Genomic DNA, 19,495 nt, shown 5'->3' on the forward strand with positions numbered 1-19,495 from the left:
GCTGTGCGGCAACAGTGCTAACCACCGTGCCACCGTGCTGAATTCATAAAACAGATTCTGTAAATAGCATCAGTAAAATCAGTAAGACGTTTTGATTCTGATATTTTCCAGCACTGACTGCTGACAGTTCAACAGCTTAATAAGAGATCTTTTTTAAGAACAGACAAACTGTGGAGATGATTTTCTTTCAGTGGAAACAGTTTGGAATGATTTTCCAAAACTGGCTTTACTCTAATAATACACATTTGTACACTGTGAATATGTCACTGAAAACTGGAATATTTCCATCTATTCATCCTGGTGCACAGTTCTGCAGCACTATATACATATGAACAGTATTAACAGAAATATATATATATATATATGAAATGTACAAATATACAATGTAGTGTAAAAAAAAAAAGTAGAAAATACTGTTGTGTATACACATTGCACATAGAATTTAGTATTGCACAGTGGTGATTTATAGAGGGAAATGGGAAAGTGTGTGTGTGTGTGTGGGGGGGGGGGGGGGGGGGCGCTGTGTTATCGGTGCATGTGTGAGTTCAGGGTGGTTATGGCTTTAGGGAAGAAACTGTTTTTGAGTCTGTGAGTCTCTGTGCTGATGCACCTGTAGCGCTTCCCTGAGGGAAGCAGGCTGAACAGGTTAATCAAACTCACAATCATTTCTATTCCAGCAGATTGTCTTAGTGTGCAGGCTGTGATCAGCTGACCTGCTGCTCTCTGTAGATGTACACACCTGGATTAACCAGAGGTGAGCAGATGTTTCGTGAGTTGTCCATCCTCTACACTGACAGCCTGCTGTTCATGCTCTCTTTTTATTAGACAGCCACTGTGCACCAGTCACACACTGTTCTTTACTTTAAACCATCACAGTACAAACTAACCTGTTTATCCTGCAGAGGATTTTCATGCAGCCTTTAAATAACTCAGTTAGTCTGCCTCAGTTTGATTAGCAGCAGGTTTCACAATATATAAAAAACATAATGTCACATGTATGGCTTTAAAAACACGATGACTTACATGTCAGCTGGACCTTTAGCTGCAACACACTGTGAGACAAACTGCACACAAATAGTTTCTGTGTTTGCTGATGTTTATTGAGTTCATAGAAATGCTGCATTTCAAATTACCTGACACTTAAAAACGTTACTGCCTTTATGCTCGCTCCTCTTCAGTAGAGCTAGCGAGATGCTGAAGTACTGGCACCTGCACTCACCTGCCCAGGTTATCCCTGAGTATAAACTATAGATGAACCTAAAATAATGAATCTCTTTTCTGAAAATGTAAGGAGAACAAAGTACAGATATTTGTTTAAAATGTAGGGAGTTAAAGTAAAAAGGGTTAGAAAAATAAATAGGTTGCTCAAGTAAAGTACAGATACCTGAAAATTCTACTTAAGTACAGTAATGAGTGCTTACAGAGGAAAAAAGTTTGGACTTTCTGGTCAATTAAATGATTATGTTGTTCATAAACGTAAAAATGCAAAGGTCAAAGGCCACATCAGTCGAAGCAAGAATGAGCTGAAAATACTAAAATGAAATTATTTGACCTAATGAACTAAAATATGCTCCTGCCCTGTGTTTCAATTGTTTTTTTTTAATTATTATTATTTTTCGTTCCTGTTAATATCTCTTTAATATAGATAAACAAATAAAGAAAACTGTGCGTGGCGGAAGCAGCGCCCTCCTGCGGCCCGCCGCCGCCCTGCATGCTCCGGGCAGCTGGGGGATTTCCTGGGCGGAAGCAGCGGAGGGGGTTTCCAGCACTCAGCCCGTCCTGCTGCTGGATCTCTGAACTGATCCCAGCGCCGTCTGCTCACACAAACCACTCAGCCGGAGAACCTGAACCCGAAACCGGACCATGAGGAGTCCGTCCCAGGCCCGGAGGCTCCGACACAGCGGCAGGTTGACGGTTTGAATCCCGCAGAGAGTCCGCGGAGGAACCGCCGAGAAGGAGGTCCCGGGGAGTCCTGAGGAGCTGTGGCCTGCGGAGGAGATTCATGTGAGTCCGAGAGAGCAGAAACAGAATAAAGACGCACAGTAGACACATACTAGAGACGCGGTATTGACAAGAGACTCGGCGTGAGCAGCGGGAACATGTTAGCTGTGTTAGCGGGCTGGAGGAGATGCTACAGCTCGCTGTGTTTACATGAAAATCCCCGTTACCGATCACACCGAGCTAACAGGCTAACGTCGGCTAGCGTCGGCTTTCCGTCTGTTTACATCCGCGCCCAACGGATCAGTAACAAGATCAATAATCCGATCGGTAACTTGATTGATGCCCTGATCAGAGCAGCAGAGCTAAAAACAGTCAGACCTGAAGAATCGAGCTCAGAGAGGACGAGCTCAGTCAGTTGCATCTATTGTTCTTATTCATCCGCGGATCAGTTCCTGGTATCGATTATCGCTTGTGTGTCGATAAAATGTGATTTTTCAGGTGATGGGAAGGTTAACAGGACAGGTGTGTGTGAGGTCACGTGAACTTTGAGTTACTACAGTAAAACCTCTGTTTGTAAACACCAAAGTACTGTCAGAGTAAGCAGGGTAGTAAGGCAGTAAAAGTACTAAGAGTACTCCTCAGACAGCCTCGGGTGTAGAGTTTCCAGGTGGTTTCCCATTTGAGCACACGCAGATTATCAGGTTAGTTTCACCGTCAGCTCACCTGTGAGAGAGCAGCTGATCGTCAGCTGACAGAACAAACCATTATTCAGGTGAAAACACCTGGACATGCAGGTGACGCTGATGGTCTGAGAAGATTGAGGCACTGAGAGAATAAGACCCCGCGATGTTTAACATCTGAATCAAAGGTCTCACCAATAACCTGACACTGAGCATATCCGGGGGCGGAGCGTGTTTTCTTAGGTGATTCAGGGTGAGCCGGCAGGAGCTCTCAGGTTGACCTCTGACCTCTGATCGTCACCCATAAGTGTCTAACGGCAGCCTGATGGGATCCTGCTGAGGAAACACCTGGACAAGACAGATGTTAACACCATGTCATCATCGTTTTTGGTGGATTAGAAAACTCCAGAAAACACCCAGAGGGTCTGACTACATTACCCAGAACCCTACAGTACAGATCAGACAGACATGAGAAAAAGCTGCTCACCTGGGCACCTGTCCAAATTTAAGATCATGGGTGTTAGTGATGGTGCGTTCAGCTGAGCAGACGATGATAAGAATCCTCCCTTTACCCCAAGTTGGCCGCCCCTTCCCTGAGCCGCTTTCAGCTGAAGGTTTCTTCCTGTTAAAAGCTCGTTTTTCTTTCCCTCTGTCGCTAAGTGCTTGCTCACAGAGTGTCATTAAAGCACCTGACATGGCTGCTGTTGTTTTTTTGCTGCTATCTAAATAAAATGGTACTGATGGTGGTGATGATGATGATGGTGGTGAGCACAGGAGCATAAGCTCCACAGAAAGAGCTCTGATCTTCAGCGTTGCTCCAGGATGGTAAATCATAGAGAGGAACTGTGTTCTCAGCTCAGGGCAGCCTCTCCGATGGTACTGGTGTGTGTGTGTGCGTGTGTGTGCGTGCGCACCGGGGTAACTGGGACATGTGTGAAGGTCCTGTTAATGCTGAACCACATCTGCAGGTTCAGAAACATCTGCTGTCACCCAGATGTTTCTGTTTCAGGGACGATGAATAAACCCACCTGAGTACAGTCCACACCTGCCCCTCCACAGGCGCCCCCTGCTGGGCGCAGACTGCTATCATCAGGTGACTGATCCTCCATCAGCTGCTATGAGGAAAACCCCTGTGATGAAGCGAATCCTTCCAGTTTCTCTTTCTGAGAAGTGCTCAGTCACGACTGCAGAGATCACCTGGTCCCTGCTTCATGTCGCAGCACACGTTAACCACAGGTATGACATCACACACCTACGTGTGTGATGTCACACATCTGGCAGATCCAGATTGCATGTCAGTGACAAGCTTTCACTCTAACTTGAACCTTAGAATGCCACTGACTCATTTGGGGCTTTTATTTTGAAAGGGATGAGTTTGTCTGTCTGTGTGTGTGTTGATGATGCAGTGAATGGAAAAGTCCCCAGCATCCCTGACAGGAAGTGTGTGTTTCTGTTTCTCTGTGTGTGTGTGTGTGTGTGTGTGTGTGTGTGTGTGTGTGGAGGTTAAAGGTCACAGCTGTGTGTGTGGTCATGAAAGCGCTCACTTCAGGTTTTCATGTGTCAGCTGACCCAATGCTTCTGAAATTACGCAGAATTCCTGAGTGAAGTGTGTGGAGCCTCTTTCTGGATTTATTCAAATGTTCAAATCTTTCATTTTTTACCAGATTTCACTGGTTGTGTTTTGAAAATGCGTCGGCTCTTTGAATGTTCGTGAGTTGATAACATAAGCTAGGTAAATACTTCTGATCGAAACCCCACCAGTGTCACCGCACAGCCTCACTGAGGAGGCACATCTCATTGGCTGACCGTCCAGGTAGCTCAGGTGTGTGAAGCTGCAGTGGGCGGGTTTCCCGTCAGAGTCGAACAGCAGGAAGTGATGGTAAACCACGTGTGCACACCGAGGTTACTGTAACAAATGTCGGAAAGTCCGGTTGTTCCTCATCGTGTGTCCGATCGGCAGCCGGGATTCTCGGTCTGCGTGTTTGGCCAGATTTTCCAGAGCCTGTGCTGTCGGGGCAGTGGTCAAACGTCCAGATGAACAGAGGTGACTGTTGTTGTGATTTGGCGCTGTATAAATAAAATTGAATAGAATACTGCAGTACTGTGATACGGCAATAGTGTAATACTTTGGTACTGTGCATGCAGTGAGTATCAGAACACTGAGATCATTTCCATTGTGGATGTTTTTGAAACATCACATGTTTAAGGAAAAACCCCAAACTGCACGTCAGCCGACTGGAGTTAAAACAGGTTATCCAACTGTCAGCTTCATAAACTTCATTTAGAAAACAGAGTAACAGGTTAATTTTCCGAAATTCTCTTTATGTTTTTAACTGAAATTATTTCCATTTTGACTGAGAGAGAAATGCATTCATTCCTCAGTTTAATGGTTCAGTATCTGAACCTTTTTCCTTTATTTAACATTGGGACTCACGTCCAGGGCTGCTCAAACATCAGAGACTTGAACGACATGACGGAAGTCTGCTGTGAGGGTTAAGGGTCAGTATAATATTTAAATGTCTGGTCACACTCTACACGAGGAGTTCCAGCATGACCAAAATATGATTCTTCAACTGCAAACGTCCACCTGGTCATCAGGTGACCCATCAAGGGTTCAGGTAGCATCGGCCCTTTCAGAGGATCCATGAAAACACGAAAGGAAAAACTGTGAATGCCGACAGGTCGGAGACGGGGTTCCCCTGACATTCAGCCAGAACCGACCAGCTAAAGGATTCACCCGAGGGTCCACCTGAAGGACCTACCTGAGTCTAAGATGTTTGGAGGAAGACCAACTGATCTTTGGACACTCACTCTGACATGTCTGTGAAGGTTCTTAGTCACCAGGTCATGGTAATCTGAGGTAATCTGAGGAGCTTGGAAAGAAAAGCGACTGGGCTTCATGACATCACGAGCGTCTGAGCTGAGGTCGGTGTTTCTCTCGTCGTGAATGACCTGCCGCACCGTAGTACATGGTTAAACCTGACCTGTGACATCACAGTGACTGAAGGTGGAAGTTCTGAGACCTTCTGGAAAGATCTCAGGCTGGATCATGAAGTCATGTATGAAGGTTTTCAGCTTGTTTACTGGTTTTACTGGTCTGAATCAGTGGAGCTGAAACTGCCATGTTTGAGCTCACTGCCTGTTCTCCTTCACCTGTTCTCACCTGTTTTTGCTGCACTTTCTAATTAAATTAACATATGACCATTCCACTTTCCTATTCATAGGCCACGCCCCTTCGCCCCTTGCTGGACTCCACTGAGCACGTGCAAACCGGACTCAGTTGTTGGGTTTCTTTTAATATTTCTTCAGGTCATGTCCGCGGGGAGGAGTGCTGACGGCAGGGAGGTGCAGATTCCCCTCCAGCAGGTGGCACCCTCCCTTATTTCGCCCCTCTCGGCAGCCCCGCCCTCTCACCGCCCAGCCAATCTGTGGCCTTCCAGTGAGCCCACCGCTCAGCAAGGTAATGAGTTTCAGAAAAATCTTCGTTAGGCAGGATTCACACACAGCGGCTGATCTGATTGGCTGAGGTTACTTATGACCCAGTCAGGCTGTTGAAGCCAGGAGCGTGTGAGTCCTCCTTGAAGACAGGTTCAGTAAGGTGTGTCTCTGACCTCAGGTGTTTGTTCAGGTGTGCCCGCAGGCTTCCTGCCTCTTCATGGCGGCTTCAGAGATCACTTTGTAGAAACTCCAGAAGCTAAATACTGCTGCGAGGCGTGCAGGCTGGTCCTGTGTCAGCCCCGCCAGACCGAGTGTGGACACCGCTTCTGTAACAGCTGCATCTGCGACATCCTCAGGTGAGACAGGCCACTCCCACTCAGGGGAAACGCTGCATCGATTTGACTTCCTGCTCCGCCCTGCAGGTGTCAGAGTTTAACTTTGTGTCCTCTCTCCTGCAGTCGTCCAAACCCGGTGTGTCCGGCTGACATGGAGCCACTGTTCAGAGACAAGGTGGGCAGGAAGTGACATCACAGCAGAGATCACATTGTTGACTGATCAGTAGGACTGTCAACGTTAACGTGTTAACATGCGTTAACAAATAAAATTTTTTAACACAATGAACCCATCTGGAGCGCAGAATGGACAAACTGCCCGAAATGTGCTGACAGAGACATTTCCGATGGGTTCATTCGGTCAAAATTTTAATCGTGTTAATCCTGACGACGGATAACGCACGTTAACGTTGACAGCCCTACTGATCAGTGATTGATTCCCGATCAGTTGCTGATCAATCTGTGATCACTGATCGGTCTGTGTGATGATTGATCAGGCTGTGCTTTGGGTTTCAGATCTTCAAAGACGTTTGCTGCCACCGGGAGATCATGTCGCTGAAGGTTTACTGCCGCAGCGAGGCAAACGGCTGTCAGGAGCAGATGAGTCTGCAGCAGATACCTGTGAGCACACGTACCTGAAAATCCCGCTCTCTGATTGGCTGCTCTGCATAAAGCAGAAACTGACTTACGTGCCTCACCTGTGTGTCTGCAGGACCACCTGAACGTGTGTCCGTTCTTCGAGGTTCCCTGCCCGCTGGGAAAGTGTAAGGAGAGGATGATGAGGAAGGAGATTCCTGACCACCTGAGCTGGAAATGCAAACAGAGAGAGACCACCTGCGAGTTCTGCAGCACGAAGATGCCCCTGACAGACCTGCAGGTGAGCCGCAGGCAGCGTTTGGCTTCTTTTTCTTGGTTTTTAGTGTTTTTTGTGAAAAATTAAGTTTTTAAAAACTTTTTTCAGAAACACAAAGATACGGTTTGTCCGGCGTTCCCCGTGATGTGTCCAAACCACTGTTCCTTCACCTCCCTGCCCCGGAGCGAGGTGCTGACCCAGTTTTTCCCAGATCACCCACACCCTTCAGGTTTCAGCTTTTCCGATCGCAGTGATTGATCGATCTATTGATTTATTGATATTGTGCTGTTTCAGCTCTCCGGTCACCAGCACGACTGTCCCAAAGCTCAGGTCAGCTGTCAGTTCCACCGCTACGGCTGCATGTTCAAGGTAGTTTCATCATCATCCTCACTAAACGTGTGACAGACGTGTGGCTCATGTACCACAGTACTGCAGTTATACACCTGTATTGATACTTCATACTGTATGTACTGCAATATTGCGTGTGCTGTGTTTCAGGGTTTGAACCAGGACATGAGGCAGCACGAGTCCACCTTCGCAGCCGAACACCTGAAGATGATGGCAAACAGGAACCTATCGTTAGAGAACAAGGTAACCACGGTGATACGTAAAACACTTCACATCTTCCTCAGAAGATGCGGTGCGAGCTTAACTGAGCGCTCTCTGCTTCCAGGTGGAAGATGTGAAAGGTGAGCTGATGGAGCGGTACAAGGTGCTTCCTGCGCTCAGCAGCCGACTGTCGGAGCTGGAGAACCAGAACGAGGAGCTGAGGGAGAAGAACCGGCAAATGGAGCAGAAACTCGCCACCATGCAGGTACCGCCATTTCGCTGGTGGAGGTTTTTTCTTGACAGCGTGGGCTCCTCCCACCATCCACAGACACGCTCATCACGTTAATCTGTGCTCTCTCCACAGAAACTAATGAGCTCTCACTCAGAGAAGTTGCTGGAGGTGGAGCTGGAGCTGCATTCACTCCGTCTGCTCAGAGATGAGATGGAGAGCCTGCGAGGAACGCTGGAGAGCGTACGGACGAGGCTCGCCGCTCTGGAGCAAGGTGGACGCGGCGGATCCGGATCCACGACACACACACTGGGTTAGAACGACCTCTCTGTACCGCCGTCGGGGTCTGGGGACGGGCTGTAGTCTTAGACACCAGAGGTTTAGGGCAAGTTACGGCTGTTTGTCAATCGATAATCAATAACTCCTGGTGCACGTCTTCTTCTCTCCAGCATCCCTGGAGACTCAGCTGAATCGCCATGACGACATGCTGAGCGTCCACGAGATCCGATTGGCTGACATGGACCTGCGTTTCCAGGTGCTGGAGACGGCGAGCTACAACGGGACTCTAATCTGGAAGATCCGCGACTACAAGAGGCGGAAACAGGACGCGGTGGCGGCAAAGACGCTGTCGCTGTACTCGCAGCCGTTTTACACCGGATACTTCGGTTACAAGATGTGTGCTCGAGTTTACCTGAACGGAGACGGCATGGGCAAGGGGACGCACCTGTCGCTGTTCTTTGTGGTGATGAGGGGCGAGTACGATGCCCTGCTGCCCTGGCCCTTCAAACAAAAGGTACACCTCACTTCCTGTGTGATTTAGCACAGAAGCGTGAACAGTGTAGCGTGTTCTGATGCGGTCTGTCTCTGTCAGGTGACCCTGATGTTGATGGACCAGGGTCCCTCCAGGAAGCACCTGGGCGACGCCTTCAAACCGGACCCGAACAGCAGCAGCTTCCGCCGTCCGGTGGCCGAGATGAACATCGCGTCCGGCTGCCCGCTGTTCGTGTCACAGAATGTCCTGGAGACAGGGACCTACATTAAAGATGACACCATCTTCATCAAGGTGAGGGGCGTGTCCTGCGGGTTACAGACCACACCTATGTATTGATTAATTGAGCAATCAGTGAATTAACCTGTGGTGATTGGTTTGACCGGCAGGTTACCGTGGATACCTCTGACCTTCCTGACCTGTAAGCGTGTGATCTGACAAATGTGACCGGTGCGCACCTGGCAGAGCAAAGGATGATGGGAAGGATCAGAGATGGAAGAAGATGGAGAAGAAGAGACAGGAAGCAGCCAGTCAGAGTGAACTTTTTTGACTGGTGGACTACAAAACTGTGTGTGTGTGTGTGTGTGTTGGGGGGGGGGTGTGAATGACTCAGTGTCACCGTGGTGACAGAACTCAGAGCCAACATGGCCGCCACTATGAGGACGTTGTTGCTGCTCGTTACTGATGCTGTGCATCGAGCTTTACTTCCTTTTATTACCCGTTTACAGAGGCATGCTGGGAAATCCACTACAGCCACAGAGGAGTCCGAAAACCTGGTCAGACTGGCTGAAACTACATAAAGAGCAGACTCCTGTAGAGCCCGGCGGTGTGGTCCGGCTGCTCTGTGGCCTTGGTGGGTTTCCGAGCGTTGACAGAATTCGTGCGAGTCGTTCGGTTCATTTGCACACTTTGTTTGAATGTTTGTGTGAAAATAAAACTGACAGAAAACAAACAAACTTGTTTTATTGTGAAGTTTTTCTGCGGAGTCTTCCTGTTTTATCATCACTGATGAGGTCATCAATAAAGGATCTCTCTGCCCGTGAAATAATAGCGTAGCCGCATGATGTCACTCGGCGGTTTGGCTCCATGTTGCTGCCGTCACTGATGTCTCAGAGTCCGAGGCAAAAAGAGGCTCCAGCATCTGTTTGAAGAAACTTTATTAATATCCTGAGGTAGTAAAGACTTGGTGTGAACAGTCTGTGTGCAAGTGACCTGAGTGATGAGGGTCACTCACACCATGGCTCAGATTGGTTGGAGGGCAGGGTGCCATGTGTGTCGGGGGGGAGAACAGTCCGAATGGCCCAGGAGAAGAAGCTGTTTGTTAGTCTGGAGGTGTGGGACCTGACTGAACTGAGTTCAGAGGGTCAAACTGGCGGTGGGCAGTTCACTGGTTTACCTGAGACAGAAGGATCTGGCGATGGCCTCCAGGGGTGGCAGATGACAGCCAGTGCTTTTTTGGGTGGTGTTAATGACTGTCTGCACCGCCTTCCTGTTCTCAGTTGTGGCCCCTGAGCACCAAACACCAGGCAGGAGGAGAGCACGCTCTCCACTGAGCAGCAGTAGAAAGCCAGTAGCAGCTCCTGGTCCAGATTCTTTTTCCCAGGACACCGAGGACGTGCAGGCGCTGCTGGGCCTCCTTTACCAGGGCGATGGTGTTGTAGGTCCAGGTGAGATCAGGGGAGATGTGGGTGTCCAGAAACATGAAGGTGGAAACAGATTCTGCCTGTTCTTCATTTATAATGAGGGGGGAGTGGACCTGTCTGTGCCTCCTGAGTTCTTTGGTTTTAGGGATGTTCAGCTTCAGGTTGTTCTCTGGATCCCAGGATCAGGATCTGAAGGTGGTCCAGTTTGGTGTTGAGCATCCTCACGGAGCTCTTCCTCTTCTCCAGGTGGCTCAGTGCTCTGTGAAGGGTGATGGCATCCTCTGTGGGGTCGAGGTAGGGAGTGGACAGTCTGCGATGTGTGAGACACTACCCACTCGAAACACTAGATGACTACAACTCCAACATACGGATAAATAGAGATTAATAGGAGGACGACGAGATTAGCCATTTAAATGTCTTCACTGAAAGTGAACATTAAAAGGCCAGATAAACTGATTTTTTAGAGGAGAAGGAGGACGGTAGGTGGCGCTGCTCACAGGAAACGGCGGCTCTTTGATTTTTTTGTTTGAACCATAGAAGAAGAAGAGACCGTCATTCGCAGAAAAAGAAGCAGCTGAGAGTTTGTACTTCAGCTCCAGACTTCAGGCTCAAACCGAACCTGAACCACCTGACGGACCCCAGAACACCGACCCGGACCCAGCGGGGCTGCGAGGCCCGACCTGGTAAGTGAAGCTCGGTTCTAGCTGTAGAACCGTAGAGCCCCGGGCAGCCAACAGGCTAACAGATAGCATTAAGGTTACCAGAAAACAGGCTCTTACTTTGAAAGGGCGACAAGCGGTTGAATTACTTGAAAAATGATTTCAAAAATGTTTTCAAGAAAAAAATAAAATAAAAATAAACACAAAAAGCGGCACGGTGTGTGATCTGTCTGTAAAAAAAACAATAAAAATAAAACGCGTGTATATATAAGTAAAACAACAAGGTAAAAACAAAAATACGAATAAACATGTTTAAAAGCTGACAGGAAGGAACAGGCTCTACCTGTCAGACAGGTGTAACTGTCAGTGAGGCGTTTGGGTGACGGGCTGGCAGCTGATTGGTTTGTAATGCTGTGTGTGTGTGTGTGTGTGTGTGTGTGTGTGTGTGTGTGTGTGCGCGCGCAAGCTAAAATAATGTGAAAAAAACTTTATCATGAGTGTTCTCATGCAGCGTTTTCATCTGAGTATCCTGTGTAATATTACTATTCAGAGTAATCTGAATATCCTGAGTATCCTGAGCAGTGTTGGTCAATTTACTTGAAAAAAGTTATTAATTCCTAATTGCTGATTAATTCACCAGAAATAATTCAGTTAATTTACTGATTACTTATTTTAAAAGTAATTAGTTACTTTATTACTTAGTTACTTTTAAAAAACATGATACACAACCTGAATACGTAATACCGCCATAGACCTTTCAGCCCAATTCTATTTTTCTGCATAATCCATCATATAAAATGTAATCAAATGGAAAAGCCTCTTTTTAAAAATTGTTTTATTCGATTTAATTTTTTAACTTTATGCATCAAACAAAAATTAAATATATGCAACAGTCTTTGACTAGAAGAAATGTGTTTAACATTTAAACCTATGTTCTGCATATTCCAGCATATAAGGAGGAGTGGGGCAGGTGGAGGTTTGCCCACAGCGGTCATGTCAGTGGGGGGGATCCGGGGGCTTCTCTGTGAATGTCACATTCCCGTGACGGCGTGCTCGCTGCTCGCTCAGATTTGAAGTTTAACTTCAAACTTCTCCTGTACTCTGTGCTCTAGTTTATAGGCCTCCTCACCTTAACAAAGACTTCATTAAGGAATTTTCGGATTTTCTGTCTGTGACATTACCAACCACTGATAGGCTTCTAATCCTTGGCGACGTCAATATCCATATGTGTTGCCCCTCTAAACCTTTGGCTAGGGAGTTTTTACAACTCTTGGACTCATTTAATCTGACCCAGTCTGTCAACGGCCCTACACACAAGCAGGGCCACACTCTTGACCTCATCTTGTCATCTGGGCTCTCAGTGATCAGCGTTGAAGTGATTGATGTGTGTCCGTCTGACCATAATTTCATTTTGTTTAATATTCCAATTCCTCACTCATCCCCCAAACAAACCCAGGCCCCCTCTCTTATACGCCCTATAACACCTGAAACTGCTCCCCAATTCTCAGCTGCCTTCGCTGCATCTCCTTTAGCCACCTTTGATGAAAGTTCTCCTCATAGCAATAATCCTGATGAGCTTCTTGCATGTTTTAATTGTGCTTGTACCAACATAATGGACTCAAGTGCTCCTTTAAAATGTAGATGGCAAAAATTTAAAACTCAGCCTTGCCTAAATAAGGTCGCTCGTGCCGTCAGGCAGGAATGCAGGAAAGCAGAACGAAAATGGAAGAAAGATAAGCTCCACGTTTCTTATCAAGTGTTTAGAGATTGCTTAAATAACTATCAGCGCACCATCAAGGTAGAAAGAGCAAATTATTTCTCCATGATTATTAACAAGAAGTCTGGTAATCCTAAAGTTCTATTCAATACAATCAACTCTGTCCTGCATCCCACCACATCAGTCATATCTGAGACTGCCTCACACACGTCTGAGGATTTTCAAAAATTCTTTACTGAAAAAATTAATGATATCCGAGCACATATCCCGCTCCCATCCCAAGACCCCTCTGAACTACCTACATGTTCATTCCTTTTTTCAGAATTTAAACCGGTTTCATTATCCCATCTCACTGATATAATAATGCACCAACTACGTGCCCCTTGGATATGTTACCTACACCATTTCTCAGAGATGTGCTGAAGACAGTCGGCCCCAACATCCTTGCTATTGTAAATGGCGGGATCTCATATGGAACTGTTCCTGACTTGTTTAAACAAGCTGTTGTCCAGCCGCTTCTAAAAAAACCTGGTTTAGATCTGTCAGTTCTTGGCAATTTTAGACCAATCTCTAAGCTGCCATTTTTGTCTAAGGTTCTTGAGAAGATTGTCCTCCACCAATTATCCTCATTCTTAGACACGCATAATATTCTGGACAAATATCAGTCTGGTTTCAGATCCTTCCACAGCACAGAGTCCGCTCTACTGAAGGTGTTCAATGATGTGCTTCTAGCTGCTGACTCTGGAAAAAGTACAGTTTTAATCCTTTTAGACCTGAGCGCAACATTTGACACTGTCGACCACACAATCCTATTAAACCGTCTAAAGACATGTGTCAGCATTCAAGGCTCCGCTCTAAAATGGTTTGCCTCTTACCTAGAGAGCAGAACATATTCTGTGATGCTGGGTAACAAATACTCTTCCCCAGTTACACTCACTTGTGGAATACCTCAGGGCTCTATTCTGAGCCCGGTCTTGTTCTCCTTATACATGCTCCCATTAGGCTCCATTTTTCAGAAACACCAGATCTCTTACCACTCTTATGCAGACGATACACAGTTCTACCTCTCTCTAAAACCAGGTGCTGATAGTACACTGCAGAAAGTCTCAGAGTGTCTTAGTGACATACATTGCTGGATCTCTCTGAACTTTCTCAAACTAAATCATGACAAAACCGACATTATAATCTTCGGTAAGCAGGACTCTATTAGTCTGATAAGAAACAATTTGGGCCCATTATCAGCTAATATACATCCCCATGTAAAAAATCTTGGTTTCATTTTTGATTCCACTCAAGCTGGACAAGCAAATAAATTCAGTCGTTCGTGGCAGTTTTTTCCAACTCAGGAGCATTTCTAAACTCAAAAATATCCTGTCATCTAAAGACCTGGAAACTGTTATCCATGCTTTCATATCGTCACGTCTTGACTATTGTAACTCTCTCTACTTAGGCATTTGTCACTCAAGCCTGTCACGCCTGCAACTGACGGGTACTAGAAAGAGAGAGAATATTACTCCGGTACTCGCATCTCTACATTGGCTACCAGTTAAACATAGAATCGATTTTAAGGTTTTACTATTTGTTTTTAAAGCTCTCCATGGTTTGGCTCCTGGGGTCCGTTCTTCGTACCTCGCTTACTACATCCAAGATCAAATGACACATCCAAGATCAAATCATCGCGCCAACTTTGAGCTCGCTAATCCGGTTCTCCGAACACACCTGTTGTTGACGATTAGTATAGCTGGATGAAGTAATCTGAGATCACTGGGTGGCTTAAAAGGGGCTACGCATCGATAGTAGAAACACTGATCGGCAACCCTGTGATTGGTCGGCGAAGATGTCGAAGGAGCGCGCTCAGTATTTTTCGGCAGCAAAGCAAGAACTCTTGATTGAGGGATTTCAGGAGTTTCAGAGTTTAATTAAAACGCAGGGGAACACTGCAAAGGCTGCAAAAGCAAGGAGAGAGGGCTGGCAGAAAGTTGCTGACAAATTAAACTCGTAAGTAATTTATTATATTATATTACATTATATCCTCTTTCACATTAGAGCCACAACAGGACCCACTAGAACATGGGAACAAGTAAAAGTGAAATATAAGAATATTCCACAGAATGGTAATATTTATCACTTATATTGCTTTTAGTCTCTTGAAAAGAGACCCTGAAATAATCTGTTTGTGTGTTTATAACAGCAACCAAGAAAAGGGCAGAGCAAATAAAGACAGGTGGTGGTCCTGCACCCCCTCGTCACACCCCGGCTTTTTGTACTGTGACATTTATTGACATTGTGGGTTTTTTTGTGTGTAGTTTTACATAACACTCCATCACTTTTACCTGTTCCCATGCAAGGGGTGACTGAAGCATGCACAGTAAGTTGGGAGATGTATATATATCTATATATATAGAGAGAGAGAGAGAGAGGGAGAGAGAGTGTGTGTGTGTTAAGTAAATAATACCCTCACGGGAAAATCGATATCTCTCTATGAGCACACTGTCGCGCTGAGCTAAAGGATCCTGTCTATCCCACAATATCCGCTGAATTCTGAGAACTCTCCTTATCAATCTTGCACCTTCCGCAATGGGTTGCTCGCGTACAAACGGACAGGACATGGCTGCGACAGACTTCCCAAATCCACCTTCGCTTTTATAGCCGTGGTCTCTCATCTTGATTACACGAAGTAATTTACTATTACTACTCTAAAATATGAATTACATCTGAAATAATCAAATACATGTAATAGAATGATTAATAGTACATTTCCCTTTTTTTAGGAAATGACCTGTATGTATCTGTATGAAATCAATAAAAGAATCGAATACTGCATTATCTTTAGTTACATTGATAATATTTATTTATGGTAAAACAGTGGAGAAATATCGCTGTTGCTTTCGTATAAATGAAGCGGACATACCTGAGTGGCCGCGATCTAATCCTGTTTACATAAAGTAAGCCTGCTCCCGAGCAGGTTTACGCTTACGGATCTGTTGCTATGACAGCAAGTCCCGGATGAGCTTCGGAGAACCGAACGATCCAAGATCACGCGAAATCGTCAACAATCAAATCCAGCTAACTTACTTAGCGACGTACGAAGAACGGACCCCAGGTTACATTTCAGATCTTCTTAGCCTGCACTTACCCACTCGATCTCTGCGCTAGTCCTCCAGTCAGATGGTTTTATCAGTTCCACGCTCCCAACTCAAATCTAGAGGTGACAGGGCTTTCTCCATTGCCGCCCCGAGACTCTGGAATAGTCTTCCCCCCCTTTCATAAAATTCTCTTCATCCTTGGAAGTCTTTAAATTGAATCTCAAGACCTACTTATTTTCCAAGGCTTTCGGATCTCCTTGATATCCTTTTTTATTCTGTCTATTTGGTCTCTTATCTTATTGGATGGTGTCGTATGTATATATACGTTATGTTCACATATGTGTGCTTGTGTGTGAATGCGTACAGTTTTTGTATATGTATGTGCATATTTGCATGTACATTATGTGCTATATAATCTTACATGTCTTACAATTCTTTTTTAAAATGTTTTCTTTCTATTTTAATTCTTTTATTATATTATCCCTCTGTTCAGCACTTTGGCCGACACTTGATGTCTTTTAAATGTGCTATATAAATAAAGATGACTTGACTTGACTTTTCGCTGTAGAAAGAAGTTTTCTTCCCACGCAGAGTGTACAGCGGACGCTAATGTTTGTATCACTTTTTACAGAATCAAACTCAAAGTAATGTGATTACCTCCACGCTTTAAATGCTGCATGGTCGTACTCTCTCCTGCACTCCATATTAGCCATTGTTGATCTGCACACGTCTGTTACCACGGACGTCGCACCACGGATGTCACTCATGAGACTCTCATGAGACAAACAGAATCACGGTTTAGTAACGCACCATGCTTATGGGAAAGTAACAGTAATCTAATTACTTTTTTGCAATAGTAATCCTTTACTTGTTACTTTAAAACATATAATCGGATTACAGTAATGCATTACTGCCCATTTCTGATCCTGAGTGACCTGAGTAAACTCAGTAATCTGAGTAATAACCTGAGTGACCTCAGTAACCCGAGTACTCTGAGATTTGGCACTGATGTATAAGCATGATCGGCCGAAATGATGCCAAAGCGTGGAGGACAGTGGTGTGCACAAACTTGCTGCCTGCTGAACCTGTGATTGGTTTCTGTGAGGACATGTTTGCTCTCTGATGGGCAAGCTGCATGCAGGTCAGTAACTGTGTCTCTCTTTGTGTTCTCAGATGAAATGTTTGTGATGAAGAGTTTCTGTGGACCTGCAGCTCTGCAGCTCCGACTGTTTTCCACTAAAACTTTACCCACTCTCACTCTTTTCACCAAGGTAACACCCACACCTGTTCGATACACTAACATGAGTTCAATTCAGTTTCATTTATAAGGCAGTAAATGACAACAAACGTCGCCTCAACGTGCTTTATACTTTAAGGTAAAGACCCTACAATAATACATACTGGGAAATCCCCAACAATCATATGACCCCTGAGCAACAGTAAGAATGAAAAACAACAAAGGTCCTAACGACCTAAAGGACAAAGGTCACTCTTTCGAGGATGCCAATGTTCACATTTTGGACAGAGAAGACAGATGGTTTGAAAGAGGAGTGAAAGAGGCCATCTACGTCCACTGTGAGTGACCATCTTTGAACAGAGGTGGTGGTTTACGACACCAACTGTCTGCCATCTATAATCCAGTTTTGAGATCCCTTCCCAGATGCCTTAACGCCCACTCACATCCTGGGCCATCTGACCTCAGGAAATCACATGATAGGGTGGGGCCAGGTTTCACAATGAGCTCACCTGAAACCCTGGCTGATTGTGACCCACACCCACTTTCACACCTTGGCTCATGTGATTAGGTAGAGGATCATCAGGGGGTCCTTTGTCCCTCTTTGGAGGGAAACTCCCACTGGGTTTAAATCTGGGACTCTCGGCCATTTGACCCTTAGAACTGAAGAAGCTTCTCGGATGAGAGGTGAAACGTCTTCAAGCAACTCAAAGAAGTCCAGACGCTTTTCTTTCCAAGCTCCTTAGACTACGATGACCTGGATGACTGAGAACCTTCACAGACAATGGAAAAACAACCTTTTAACAGGAAGAAACCTCCGGCAGAACCAGGCTCAGGGAGGGGCGGGGCCATCTGCTATGATTGGTTGGGGTGAGAGAAGGAAGACAGGATAAAGACATGCTGTGGAAGAGAGACAGAGATTAATAACAGATATGATTCAATGCAGAGAGGTCTATTAACACATAGTGAGTGAGAAAGGTGACTGGAAAGGAAAAACTCAATGCATCATGGGAATCCCCGGCAGCCTACGTCTATTGCAGCATAACTAAGGGAGGATTCAGGGTCACCTGGTCCAGCCCTAACTATATGCTTTAGCAAAAAGGAAAGTTTGAAGCCTAATCTTGAAAGTAGAGATAGTGTCTGTCTCCTGAATCCAAACTGGAAGCTGGTTCCACAGAAGAGGGGCCTGAAAACTGAAGGCTCTGCCTCCCACTCTACTTTTAAATACTCTAGGAACAACAAGTAGGCCTGCAGTGTGAGAGCAAAGTGCTCTAATAGGGTGATATGGTACTACAAGGTCATTAAGATAAGATGGGGCCTGATTATTTAAGACCTTGTATGTGAGGAGCAGGATTTTGAATTCTGGATTTGACAGGAAGCCAATGAAGGGAAGCCAAAACAGGAGAAATATGCTCTCTCTTTCTAGTCCCTGTCAGGACTCTTGCTGCAGCATTTTGGATCAGCTGGAGGCTTTTCTGTGAGTTTTTAGGACATCCTGATAATAAAGAATTACAGTAGTCCAGCCTGGAAGTAATGAATGCATGAACTAGTTTTTCAGCATCACTCTGAGACAGGATATTTCTAATTTTAGAGATGTTGCACAAATGGAAGAAAGCAGTCTTACATATTTGTTTAATATGTGCGTTGAAGGACATGTCCTGGTCAAAAATGACTCCAAGGTTCCTCACAGCATTACTGGAGGCCAAGGTAATGCCATCCAGAGTAAGAATCTGCTTAGATACCATATTTCTAAGATTTTCAGGGCCGAGTACAATAACCTCAGTTTGATCTGAATTAAGAAGCAGAAAGTTAGCGGCCATCCAGGTCTTTATGTCTTTAAGACATTCCTGCAGTTTAACTAATTGGTGTGTGTTACCTGGCTTCATGATAGATAGAGCTGCGTGTCATCTGCATAGCAGTGAAAATTTATGCTATGTCTTCTAATGATGCTGCCCCCCCAAAAAACGTCAACATCACACCCACACGATCAAGAAGATAACTTCCTGTCCTTCATCAGGTAGCTGGACGGAAGTCGTTCAGCAGTCGGCGTTGAGAGTTCAGCATCATATAGAAATTTGCTTTAACACTCAGGCAGCTGGACTCTCCACACTTCCTCATCTTCTTCTAATCTAAATGGATCTGTGGTCAGCTGATCAGGTTTAAGCACAGCGTCATGTGTGGGTTCATGCGACCGGCACTTAAATTTAATCGTTCCACATGTAAACTTCACATCCTGTTCGATCTTAACTCAGCATGAAATGCTTTCATTTCCTCCTGTGTCTTCCTCTTAAATCAGAGTTCCTTCTCCCTGCTTTTGCCGAGTCTATACCAGAATGTCAATTCACTGAAGACTGCTTTTACCTGT

The 19,495-nt window shown here is 45.5% G+C and overlaps 2 protein-coding genes across 3 annotated transcripts in view; both read left to right on the forward strand.

The window, feature by feature from the left end:
• Positions 1 to 1,579: 1,579 nt before the first annotated feature.
• Positions 1,580 to 9,747, forward strand: traf3 (TNF receptor-associated factor 3). 2 transcript variants are annotated; one of them, XM_013265318.3, is made up of 14 exons: positions 1,580 to 2,004; positions 5,931 to 6,081; positions 6,250 to 6,415; positions 6,518 to 6,569; positions 6,908 to 7,012; positions 7,104 to 7,268; positions 7,353 to 7,433; positions 7,539 to 7,613; positions 7,743 to 7,835; positions 7,918 to 8,058; positions 8,158 to 8,335; positions 8,472 to 8,815; positions 8,894 to 9,085; positions 9,181 to 9,747. In XM_013265318.3, exons 2-14 carry the CDS (start codon positions 5,934 to 5,936, stop codon positions 9,214 to 9,216), a joined length of 1,776 nt encoding a protein of 591 aa, XP_013120772.1. In that variant the 5' UTR covers positions 1,580 to 2,004; positions 5,931 to 5,933; the 3' UTR covers positions 9,217 to 9,747. The 2 variants fall into 2 exon arrangements, with proteins under 2 accessions (XP_013120772.1, XP_025756743.1); XM_025900958.1 differs by lacking the exon at positions 1,580 to 2,004 and having other exon boundaries at positions 5,908 to 6,081.
• Positions 9,748 to 10,955: 1,208 nt separating this feature from the next.
• mipol1 (mirror-image polydactyly 1) overlaps positions 10,956 to 19,495 on the forward strand; it is a 60,226-nt gene continuing 51,686 nt past the window's right edge. Inside the window, exon 1 of the mRNA XM_025900974.1 lies at positions 10,956 to 11,117. The gene's annotated coding sequence lies outside the window, so the exon portion shown is untranslated. The remainder of the gene's footprint in view (positions 11,118 to 19,495) is intronic.

The sequence above is a fragment of the Oreochromis niloticus genome, linkage group LG19, assembly GCF_001858045.2.
Source record: "Oreochromis niloticus isolate F11D_XX linkage group LG19, O_niloticus_UMD_NMBU, whole genome shotgun sequence".
NCBI lineage: Eukaryota > Metazoa > Chordata > Actinopteri > Cichliformes > Cichlidae > Oreochromis > Oreochromis niloticus.